Genomic DNA, 12,914 nt, shown 5'->3' with positions numbered 1-12,914 from the left:
ACAATATATACTTTATTCAGCCGTCAGGCTATTAAAAACCTATCGTGTAAACATTCACTTTTAATGGAAATTATTGAATTACAAAATGATCATGCTTCTGGCCAATACGACATCGTCTTTTGTTGGTTACCCAGCCACGTAGGCATTTCAGGTAACACACTGGCCGATCTTGCTGCCAAAGTAACACTCAACAAATCTGTGACACCACTTCTTATTCCATACTCAAATACAAAGCTAGTATTAGATATTATATCCGTGAACTTATGCAAAAGAAGTGGGACAACCAAGTTGTTATCAATAAATACGACTGTCAGTTATCATTTAATTATTGTATTTTTTCAAAGGAATTGATTTCATAATTGAATTTTGATTAAAATATGCTGTAGATATGTGACCGGGACATACTTTGTATGCCTGTGCATTTGTATGTGTGTACATATAATTAGGGGTTTTAGTTAGTTTTAAGTACGGTAATTAACCATTAATTCTCTATATTTATTCCATTATCCAAAAGACGCTGAAACATGCAATGCAAATATAAGTCTTAACATATTACATTTGTTTCAGATTACTACAATGGCTGAACTAAAATAGATAATAATTAATGTACTTTAAACAAGTTCTTGATTTCAGATCATATCATCGCCGGAATAGTTCATAGAGTCTAATCGCTTAGTTTAAATAATAAAATCAATAGTGTTTACTCAAACATGACAACACAATACGATTGGTCCATTCAAACCTGCATGCTTCTTTCTATGCACGAACATCTCGCACCCCGACACGTCACATAGTCACCCGACAGGATTGACAAACCTTGTGTGACAGGCAAAGCCTAGACATCTACTAAATCGTCATCAGGTTAGTAAACAAACTATCTTAAACAATCTCTAATCATATCTAACCATAACATTATAAGTAATCTTAAACACATAACGTATTTTAAATACATCACTAGTATTTAATGCCGTCAGGGTAGCAGGCGTGTAGAGCAAGCGTCACGCTGGTAAGCGCAAAGTTCCTATTTTAATGTGTTTCCTAGGTTCCCTGTGAAACATATATGACATTAAATGACAACAAAACGAGGTATTGTGAGTATGTTCTCAGTATGCCCTGAATATGAATAGACCCGTGAAGGTCCCGGGGTAGAATAGGCCTTCAGCAACCCATGCTTGCCATAAAAGGCGACTCAGCTTGTCGTAAGAGGCGACTAACGGGATCGGGTGGTCAGGCTCGCTGACTTGGTTGACACATGTCATCAGTTCCCAATTGCGCAGATCGATGCTCATGTTGTTGATCACTGGATTGTCAGTATGCCCTGAATATGAATATTGTCCAAGCATTATTGCCTTATTAACAAGTAATGGCAAAGTATCTCAAGCTTTTATTGTGTATGAAATATCTTTCCAGGCTTATCATTATATCTGTATGGATAGCTTACACCCAATCGGTTTGTTTCTTTTTACAAGCTACCTAATTTCCAGTATACACCGTACATAAATCCATCGTCTGCTACGACAGCCAGGCATGAACACGGGCCTCTGTGCCACACACAGGGTATGTAATGTGCCCTACTGTACTGTTTACATCATGTGTGTATATATATAATAATTTGTGTGTGTGTGTGTGTGTGTGTGTGTGTGTGTGTGTGTGTAACAGAATTATCTTCTGATGATGTTAACGCTCTATGGTAAATATTGTATGCTATGCGGCTATTGCCGCTGTTATTATTTATGACATTGTCTAAGCCATGTCACGAGTTATCGCCCCTGATGCTGATAAAGTTAAATCTTTGTTATCATTATGTTTAGGAAGTGTTTTAATGCACACATATTGTTGTGGGCGCTCGTACTTCTAAGCTGTATTAACATTCATGTAATGTACTGACTATGTATACATAGATGTAAAATGTATGTTCTCCACACATGTCCAAGTTAACATTCTTGTTATAGTGTTGCTATAATTTTTTCAGGGTTTAGTGTGTATTCCTAGCCACTTCCATCCACTTGGGAATACATGAACTTACACCCTGCATTCACTTTGCTGTTGTCATTGTGACCCTGCTACAAAGTGGAGCCCCCAGTGATTTGTGGACTTGAAAAGGTTTCAACGATGGACATTGCGTCTACTTAGTGAGATATAACGCCCCGGGCCTTCTATCGTCGCGTGATGTCTTCACACACACACACACACACCTCACCCCCCCAAGATTCATCAGTTGTGTTTATGCTGTTGGAGACTCCTATAATACAGCGGTAGAGTGACTTTATTGTTGCTAGCTAGTATATTGACTTTATTGACGCCATGTAGTATTCTGTTTTGAGCTCAAAGATAGTGTATCTTCTGTTTCCTTACATATGTGAAATTTTGACTTGTTTGTGTACGGTGATATTTGTTTTGGTCGTCCATATTAGGCTTTGTTTACAACTGGTTGTTAATAAGTTATTATTTCAATTGAGTTTTTGTCTAGTTGAAAAGTAATTGCGTACTGTAATTTACATTGCTTAGACAACTGTTTAGTGTTGGTTATCTTTTTGTTAATAAAGTGTATACAGGTAGTCAGTATATCATTTCTGAACTTAGTGAACTTAGATAGATGTATTTTAATGATCGGTAGTGTAAATTAGCAACTGGTATTGTTAATTGCTGTATCCTCAAAGGGGGCTGAAGTATCGTAAAATTATTGTCCTCCTGGGAGGATACGTAAGTCCCAAAACTTTCACAGTTTTGCGTACTCGCTTTTAAACGTAGCATATTTGTTCTTTTAAAATTTGGCTAAACATTCCTACAACCGCCAGCGGCTGAGGGGATGGTGTAAATTCAACTAGTGAGCATGCAGGTAGCAAAGGTACTGTAAGTCCCAATTGTCCTTAGTATGGTGATCTACCTTCCAGTCTTTGGCGATCTATAGCCCGTGTTTTTTGCTGTAGCGTCCTCTATAGTGAAACTGTTTTAGAATTAATTACTAGTTTTATATATCTATCTGTGATATTCTAGTTGTTTTACTGTCCTTCGTTGACATTTTTTACCATTTACTATTATGTATAATATTAATGGTTCAAATATTGCCGATGTGACGTTAAATGTTAACTCACTCACTCTACTTTTAGTACTTGCTACAACTTGTTAACTGTAAAGATACTCATTCATTTTTGCCGAACGTTACTTCTCCGATAATTTAAATTTATCGATAATCAATCAACCCATGCTTGTTGCAGTAGGTATCTAAAAGGATCGGGTGGTCAGACTTCGTTGACAGGTCATCTTAAACTCACTGTCCGCCCCAGACTTTATTACTTTCAGAACGCTTCCATAAAGCTGGAATGCTGCTGCGTGTGGCACAGAGCAAAAACAAAATCCTCTGTGTGTACCCATTCAACATGAAAGCTCTGAGGTATGCTGTTACTAAGGGGATATAATACTGGAGAGTTCAAAAGGAGGGCCAACAAATCACAGATCACAATTTATTATGGATCAGCTTCATATATATGATACAAATACTAGCTACACCTACCATCTATAGTTTGAACTTAAAACAGCAAGTACCCGTAAAGGGTGGTTAGAATATTGGCCTTCAGTAATCCATGCAGGATTAGATGGGAGGATAGATGACCAGGCCTGCTGACTTGGTCGACATGTGTCACCCCACTTGCACAGATTGATGCTCATGATACTGGGTGTAACAGTAAACTCACTCACTAAAGAGGATGAAACGTCAGTCTGATGTGACCCGTTTTAGAATGTCCTCAGACCTCATGCAGTGGAGCTCAAATCTTATCCAATTTCAATGAGATCGTTTAGTTTCTTAAGGACAGAATCCCAATCATCGGCAGTCCCACGAAGGACATGAAATAGTTCATCCCTTTAGTTGATTCCATGATTCTACCCTCTCGTGAGTCCATGTATACGTATAATCCCTTGATAAATACAAAAATAGACCTTCACCCCTAGCAACAAAAAATGTTCCATGAAATGTTCTTGCAGGATTTTCCTTAAAATGTTCCATTTGGATTTATCGTCACAACACAATTTTCTTTACGTGCTTTCTCAGCAGCAAAGACAAGAAGATGGCTGTTGGGGTTCTCGTCTGCTCCTGTCTCTATCAGTTCCGGTTTATTCTCCTGGAACAAAATTGCCATTCGATACAAGATGGCTGCCTAATTTGACTCCTGCTCACGTCTTCAGGTCAAAGCCTGTTAAAATGATGAATGGAAATAGATAGCAAGAAGGAAGGAGTGACAAATGATTGATGGACGATTGATAAATGGATGGACAGATCAGATATTGACAACTGGATTATGTATGATACAAACACTCCTGGTGACTCAGATGACTCCAGATTATTCACATTTATGAAACATATAAATGGAAAAGTCTTGCTACGAAATATACGAGAATATACGAGTACTTTAAAGCAATCAAGTTTGTTTTTTCCACATTGACGAGTAATCCGTTATATCAACGCCGTTGTCATCTCAGCGGAGGAGGAAAGTTAAAGCAAAATGGTCACTAAAATATTCTGGAAGCATCCCAAATAAGCAAATGATATTACAGAAAAGCTTTGGTTAGTTTCTGACTTGTGTACCCTGGTTTACCAGTGAAACACAAATGCGTCACAGAAAGTACCTACCTGACAAATGCTACGAGTACGTCAGGAGATTATCGAACGAATTTCACTACGTAACAGTACATTTTATGAACTTCAGAAAGAAACATTCACACAAACGCAGCTAGTTATGTTTGTAGCAATCATTTTGATTAGTTCTGAAAATATCATCTAATGAAATCGCTTGTCTTAAGACTTCACATTTTTGGGGTTTATTTTTTTTTTTAAATAGGTTATACTTATCTTTTTAGATATTGTCTTTGAAAATTACTGCCATATACAAAACAGACATTATAAAGAAAAGATGGTTATCTGAAAATTTTAGTACCTGCTTAAGATCCTGTTCTGGACGCAATGGGCAAAATACCCAGAAAAAAACGTATCTCTAGCCCTGACCCTAGCTGCTGTTTCACAGTTCCCACAGGTGCCGTAGGATAAAGTAGTCTATGATGTTCCATGCGATTTTAGGCATCGTGGATCACTGCAGGTTACAGTATCCGCCTACGGGCATCGTGTGATTGCCCTGGTGTCAGACCAAGGCAAACCTTCGTGGAGTCTGCGCAGACACCATATGGATATCTTATCAAGGCTGCGCTGTGATTGTTCTGTAGCCGTGCGATGGCCGTTCAGATATCCCTTGATCGTTTTGAGGCCTCCGTGCAGTGCCTGTGCAATGCCTAATAAAGGCTATGGGCTCACGAGTTTGTTTGTTTTTTCAAATTGGTCAAACTTTGCTGTTGAATCTTAGAGGCTGCGGCGCCCACTCATTGCACAGCCGCCACCTGCTACGCACAGCAAATACATGGAAATGGAACTATGGGCAGTTTATGGATGCCATTAACCCAATCGCAGGCCAAATGTGAAAGGCACAACGTTTGGCACCTCAGACCATATGACTTTGCATGCCTGATGGGTGTATGTCTACTGCCTACTCTTGAGAATTTATTGAAAGTTACCTTGATGGTCGTGATGAAGGTTTGAATGAGGTGATAGTCTCTTCGCTGGGCGGACTTTAAATATTATAAAATGAAAATCAATTACATAGGAATAGCACTGGGGAGAGAGGCAGCTCAACTTGGGAACAGAATGCTGAAGGGGTAGCCTAGTGGTTAAAGCGTGTGCTTCATACGCCAAAGACCCAGGTTCGATTCCCCATATGATTACAATGTGTGAAAGCCATTTCTGGTGTTCCTGCCATGATATTGCTAGGATATTTGGTATAAAACCATACTCGCTCACTGTGTCATCTAAGAAATTTACTGTCACGCTGATTAATGTGTGTTTGATTTAGACATCCCCAAAATTTTAATTAGAGCAAGAATTCACTCCAAGCCATACATTATAAACCCATGAACCAAGTCACCTCATCTTAACTATCAGGGCCTCCTTTCACAAATCACACAGGTGATCATAAGTCACTCAGGTAACCTTAGTGCAATGTTGTAGAATGGGAGTTAGGGTGACCCCCAGTAAGGTTTGCTTCATGACGGCAGTTCCAGATCTACAAAACCAATCCTCAAGACAAGCAGAGTTAGCTTTGGTCAAGTTCTAAATCAGTGTCTAATATTAATCTGATCTGATTCGATATTAATGTACACATATTCATGTTTTCACATTTTGATTGAAAGGAATGTGTACGTTATAAACGTGGTGCCATGTCATTTAATGTCATTTGGAATGAGGTTCCCTTATCCAAGCAGTTCAATTATTCTCTGTGATGTGCAAAATATGTAACCGGAAGTGGGACATATTTCGCTGGTGCACCTGGTCTCATTCGAAAGCAAAATGTTTGCGAAATTAGACCAAATTTTACGAAATGCGGATTATCTGAGGCACTAAGAAATAGTCGTAATGAATTCTCTACATCTTCCCTTGTCGAGTTCCTTCCTCATCAGCCATTGCGGATGTCAATAAGGATGTTAGACGACAAGTTTGGGTGGATGCTTTTCATGATCAGTGGCAAAGAGAAGTTAACACACTCTTGTCAGGTGCATGGGTAGAATCCTTTATTCTGCACCCAGTTGCGTGATTCAGTCGATCATTCAATTCTACCTGGCTCTCCAAATCGCCCTGAGTGCAAACTGAACTGAACTGAACAGCCACTGAACTTCAAACAGAAAGAGATGCGTTCCTGTGATAGAGGGAAGCAGAAGATTGGATCAGCAATGAGTATGCTATCACTACCTATGTAATTACATTTAATAAATGTGTCATACAATCATCAAGACATGAATAACAGAGCATCAAGCCAATATCTGGTCAAACCTCCGCCAACAGTAATAATATCCCTTTCTCCTTGTGCACTGGGTCGAGCGTTGAATTTGACGATCAGGTATTGTTTTCCATTACTGATGAAGGCCTTGTTCCCGTGCCCAACGATTTGCAGGACCTCTTTGGTGTATTCTGCGATCCACATTGTCTGTGAGACTGAGATTTGAATTCGTGGTGGGCTGCCTCTTGATGGACGACATCAGCAAAAACAGGTGCACGAGAAATTCCCCGAAGACTGGCTTTATGTTCTGAGGATGACGGCGATCCTTAATCTCATCAAGTTTCTTATCACATAATTTGAGATGACATTTTCTCAGCAAAGTACAGATTCTGGTACATTTGTTAGATTGAGTCCTATCAGCGATTCGAACCCACACTTTCTGTAAGGCACCTAGTCCCCAGCACATAAAGTAAGTGAACCAATATACAGAAGCCGTGGTGGCTGAGTGGGTTAGATGGCTTAGTTTCTGTTACAGGCTTAACACCGCTGAAAGCAATATAAAAGCAATATCACGACGGGTAATACCAGAAATGGGCTCCACCCGTTGCACCCATCCTTTGACTTGAACACTGGCCTTCGGCGTGACGAGCAAGCCATGAACAAACCAAACTATACAATATATTTGTAAACGATTCGGTGTAAACTCAAAGTCAAACGCTTAAAATAGTTGGTGGCAAGTGAAATGTTGACCGCAATGCACACAGCAACGTTATAGATTACTGTCTTCTCACACTACCCTTGAAATGAAATAATTGGCGAAAGTTAAGTGAGAAATGTACCTGGAGTCCCTGTCAAAGATATCAATACTAATTTCTATATTAAAACCATTTTTAACTGCAACACCGGTGTATTGATACCTTGGGAGCGTACGTAAAAGCAGAGTGCTGACGGGGATTTCGTATTAAGACAGCCACAGGGCTGGTTTAACATTTACGACGCGCAAATCTACGACGAGGAGTTACCATCTCTCAAAGGAAATCTTCATCTGCAATATAGTTTTAATGACTTATTCCCCGTAATATTACCCTGCGCACATCACCTGATGTTGTATCTCTTGTCACAACAAACGCCCTGGAGAATGTTTGGAACCGGTGTTTCCTCAATACATATACATGCATCAATTTCAGTGACGCTGACCTTGATATGTGACGCGGATAATTCACGACAACGCCAATATTGGGATTATGTCCCATGTACGATGCGTTATATTGTATAATGCCTTGCAACTTCACAGTTAAAGTGTTCAATCGACACGTGCTTGTTCCAGTTTCAGTTACCAACAGTGGTTCAATGTGCGAAGAAACCCACATTTGATATTGACCCCACTCCATTTTGACCCCACCTTGATACTGATGGAATATTTCTTATTTACTTCAAGCCCCGTGAAGGTCCCGGGGTAGAATAGGCCTTCAGCAAGCCATGCTTGCCATAAAAGGCGACTATGTTTGTCGTAAGATGCGACTAACGAGATCGGGTGGTCAGGTTCACTGAGTCGGTTGACACGTCATCGGTTCCCAATTGCGCAGATCGATGCTCATGTTGTTGATCACTGGATTGTCTGGTCCAGACTCGATTATTTACAGACCGCCGCCATATAGCTGGAATATTGCTGAGTGCTTCGTAAAACTAAACTCATTCACACTCACTTATTTTCTTCAATCCACGAAGTTTGGATAGTCCAGGCGGCGTCTAGTCTACACATATTTATGCATCTGAAGAGTTGGAGAATGAACAAGAATGGTCCTGAGTCACTGCTGCCAAGCTATTACAAATGCTCACGCTGGTCACACCAGATACTGACATTTCACTCTGTCCTAATAGCCCTCTGTGGTTTTACCAAACACTTTCTGGATAGTCATGTTTTGGAAATTTGTGAAGTGATAATTGCACTTTAAGTAAGTAAACTCCAAAACAGCATGTATAGTTTCTTGTTTTGAAAAGTACATATTCACTAACACAGTACTAGTAGGATTTCTGGTTAGAAATTAATTATAGACCAAATCGGTCTACACACACAACTACAAGTTGCACGCTTTTTATTTTAATCGAATCGAGGGTGAAATATGACGATCTCCACATTATATGAGCTTCGAGAAATGGGGCAGGTCTTCAAGCCGCACAGGATAGTTTATCCATTGTCCGCCTGAGACAGTTGTGCCGTGGATCTCATCTCTCCACTGCCCTGCAGGCAAATAGATATTCCTAGCCTGGACCCCTGGATTCAGTACGGGGGCCACCAAGAGGTCATTACCCACCAAGAACTCATCGTCCAGTGTCAAAGCTGACTCGTCTGTTGGCGCAATCCACCAAACCGGCCGCATGATCGGAGCACCAGTTGTGACGGATTCTCTGGCAAGAGTGACTATAGTGTCGGCATACTTTTCCCTCAAAGCAAGCATTTGCTGAACGATGGACATTAACGTTGCGTTCTTGTACGTCCATGGAGTGATGGCAAATTGGATAGTCGGCATCAGTGCGTTGGCCTGTGTCCACCTGATAAAGAGTTCTTCATCAGGCCAAACACCACCGTAACCGTTTCCGCCAACCATATCAGGAAGGATAAAGGAATAACCAATGGAACTGAAAACGAGGCCCGACGTAACAATTGTCTTCAAACCCTGCTCGTAGGTCCAGTCAGAATTTTTATCAATCATTCTTGTCATCGCAGGTAACGACTGTGTCTTTCTTCCCGTTCGAACTTCATGACGTCGGCTGGAGTTATCTACCCGTGCAACAGCTTCGGCATAGGATCGAGCGAATACGTCAGGGTTGCGGAACTCTTTAGCAGGTTTGTAATCAGAAGGAAGATAATTTGCATCTCCAGCATCAAACTTGTACGAATCAACACCATACGTTGTCCTCAGGTTCGCTAAGTTGCCTAGAAACCATTCCGTGGCTTCAGTGTTTGTGAAGTCGATAATCCCCGCCCATTTGGCCTCCCACCAGGATACTAAAGCAGGACGTCGACCTGACATGTCTTTCATCAGATAACCCTTAGAGGCAGCATAGTCGAAGCTGCTTGATTCGAGATTTACAAAAGGAGGCACCCAAGTGGTGACTGCCATACCCTTCTTGTGAATTTCACTAATCATTCCTTTGGCGTCAGGAAATTTTGTGGCATCAAACACAAGATCTCCAAAATTGGGCATCCACTTTTCATCAATTTCCAGATTAGATACTGTGAGATTATTCTTTTCGATATTTTCAGCAAATTCCAGGACTAACGATTGGTTGATGTTCTTCTTATATTGTGCCCACGTTGACCATATCGGCTTTCTCAGGACGTCCTCGTTCGGAGTCCCAGTCGGTTTACTGATGTACCTCTCTGACATGAAGGTGTGGATGTCCATGACATCCTTCCCCACACACATGGTGTAGTTCAGAACTGGCAAAGAGTTGTCAAAGTTCCTGTAAACGCTGTTATCATACTTAGACTGCAGACAGAGCATTTTGTCTCCAGTTGCATTTATACTGACATACAAAGGGATGTCCTCTTCAATCCAGATACCCATACCTGAAGATGTGTAGAAGTATCTTTCCTGAACAGCTCCGTAAGGATAGCCTGAATTATCATTTGCAACATAAGGGCCCATGGCCATGCTGAGCTTCTCCAAAGGCCAAAGCTGCTGATGCATCTCCGCTCCACCGTACCAGTGTGTACCATTCATGAACATACAGTCGGTGATTACCTGGCTCACGCACGCTAATGCTTCGATGGAGATACCTAAACATTCGACATCATTAAAATGGTAGCTCCTGAAATAGCGTCTGGAAACGTTTGGGTTAGTTATTTCCACCTCGGTCTCCTGTCTTCCCTTTGGGTCAAAGTTTGTTCTGTGAGTGAGCTTGCCGACAGGAACATCAGTTGATCTGTCAAGAAGGGTCACAGTTGATCCACGTCCAGCGTTAAGTCGAAGAGTGGTTGGTGAGCCAAGCTGGAGGACATGAGAGCCGATCTGGACACCCTGCTCATTCTTATGCTGGGCTTGACTCAAGCTCAGGACACAAGCAAGTAGGAGCAGACGTGTCATGTTTTCTGAAACAATTACAGAATATCTTGGCTGAAATATCACAATGGATACAAGCTGATCAACAGCTTTAAACCGATATCTTGACTACTGTCACTTAGTTACTTCAAGTCTGTCATTACGGAAACCGACCTTATAACATTCCATGATTTGTTTGGGAGTTGCAAAACCTGAATCCGAAATAGCTTCAACAAGCACAACTAGCAGGTCACAGAGGATGAACAATTAGAGATAATACCTGTGAATAACCTGTGTCTGGGATGTACCAAGGTATGATGTCAACATAGTGTGGACGGAAAAGTGAGTGAGTGAGTTTAGTTTTACGCCGCACTCAGCAATATTACAGCTATATGGCGGCGGTCTGTAAATAATCGAGTCTGGACCAGACAATCCAGTGATCAACAACATGAGCATCGATCTGCGCAATTGGGAACCGATGACATGTGTCAACCAAGTCAGCGAGCCTGACCACCCGATCCCGTTAGTCGCCTCTTACGACAAGCTGAGTCGCCTTTTATGGCAAGCATGGCTTGCTGAAGGCCTATTCTACCCCGGGACCTTCACGGGTCTATGGACGGATAAGATTCTGGCAAGTTAAGGATCATAGTTAGGGTTAAATCAGCTACCACAGGCTCCAGTGATCGTATCATTGATGGTCCAGACCACTGACCCTCTGGAACTTCCAGCACATGTGGCTGTTTCAATATTACAGACGAATATATCTGACGAAATAACGGTTACTTTTGCAAGCATATCATTCTAGTTCTAGATTGCACTCGTTGCAGATGCGAATGGACATCAACTGCTTCAAATTACTGTAATAAAACCGCTCTTGAGTCTTGGCAAGTGGTTTGACCCTTTTCAGTTTTTGGTTTGAGAAGCCGATGCAAATCGGACAAATCGGTTAATGAGGACAGTGTGTATTGTGGCTGTTTTGCAACTGTTGTGTCATCTCTTCTTGAATAAAGCAAGTCTATGTAGTATATAGATCCTTTAAAACAACCTGAAAGATAGTTAGCAACAATTATTAGCAAGAAACTTACAAATATAATTCTTGGTTTCGCCGATATGTTTAATATCATTCTTAAATAGCCACTAGCCAAATATGTCGAGTTCAGAAAGCAGTATATTCCACAGAAATATTTGTGTCGCCTACCAGGGAAGCCCGTAGCAGATTTTTATCACCAGAAGACAAATTTGTTCATATAAAACTGTCCCTGTTTTAACGCATTCTTTGTCATTTAGTAAAAGTCTGACTTCTTCTGACAACTAATTCCACAATGTTATGATGTTTTCAACTAATTGCTCTGTCCTGTCTTTACAACGCTATGCATATGAGCGGTGTGCCTTATGTCCAAATCATAACTATTTTCATCTTGTTCTAAAGTAGGATATTGAATCACTGGGAAATGAACCCATATGGTGCTAGACCTGTCTGTTTTTCAGTTGTACGAAATCAACCTTACTCACGTCAGTGTGACTTTCAACGCTGCTGGTTGAATATCAAATTACCCCAGAAAGAACAAAAAAACATTTGCATTTCAATAAACAAAATTTACTTACAGCTTTCGGGTCTACGTGTTTAATACCTTCAGTAGCAGTTGTGAGACTGTTTTGCAATGCCCAGTCCGAGATAGCAAAATCATTGCCTTGACCCGAATTGGAGGACACAAATAAAGAGGATTGTAGAGTCTTTTTTACCTTTGTAAGTATATTCATTGCTCACCGAATTCAGTCTGGAAGATCCACTGAATGCAGGGATTGGGATTTCTCCAAACACATGACAATTCGATTTAGAACAGAAAAGATTGACATAGATGGTGTGAGCAAGTGTTACGTAACATACAACGTGTTTGCGATGCCATAATTGCACTTTTTACAACGCTTATAGGTGTGTGCTTGTCAGGGTTAAATTTGAAGAAAAATGCGTAACTTCATAGATAAGTTGATTTGAACCTATATATGATTTAAAACTGGAAAATTGTAAACATCAGTTAAAATGATACTG

At 40.8% G+C, this 12,914-nt stretch overlaps 1 protein-coding gene across 1 annotated transcript; it reads right to left on the bottom strand.

Moving 5' to 3' along the window:
• Nucleotides 1-8,897: 8,897 nt before the first annotated feature.
• Nucleotides 8,898-12,517, bottom strand: LOC137267951 (myogenesis-regulating glycosidase-like). Its single transcript, XM_067802406.1, has 2 exons — nucleotides 12,470-12,517; nucleotides 8,898-10,914 (listed from the first exon to the last, which is right to left on the bottom strand). The coding sequence occupies exon 2, from the start codon at nucleotides 10,907-10,909 to the stop codon at nucleotides 8,957-8,959; it is 1,953 nt and encodes a 650-aa protein (XP_067658507.1). The 5' UTR covers nucleotides 10,910-10,914; nucleotides 12,470-12,517; the 3' UTR covers nucleotides 8,898-8,956.
• Nucleotides 12,518-12,914: the final 397 nt, after the last annotated feature.

Source organism: Haliotis asinina, chromosome 16, assembly GCF_037392515.1.
Source record: "Haliotis asinina isolate JCU_RB_2024 chromosome 16, JCU_Hal_asi_v2, whole genome shotgun sequence".
Taxonomy (NCBI): Eukaryota; Metazoa; Mollusca; class Gastropoda; order Lepetellida; family Haliotidae; genus Haliotis; species Haliotis asinina.
Note: the sequence above shows the minus strand (reverse complement) of the source record. Positions and strands in the feature narration are given on the sequence as shown.

Bases quoted from the DNA above. Each gene is read 5' to 3' on its own strand.
- LOC137267951 (XM_067802406.1), bottom strand. From the start codon at position 10,909: ATGACACGTCTGCTCCTACTTGCTTGTGTCCTGAGCTTGAGTCAAGCC.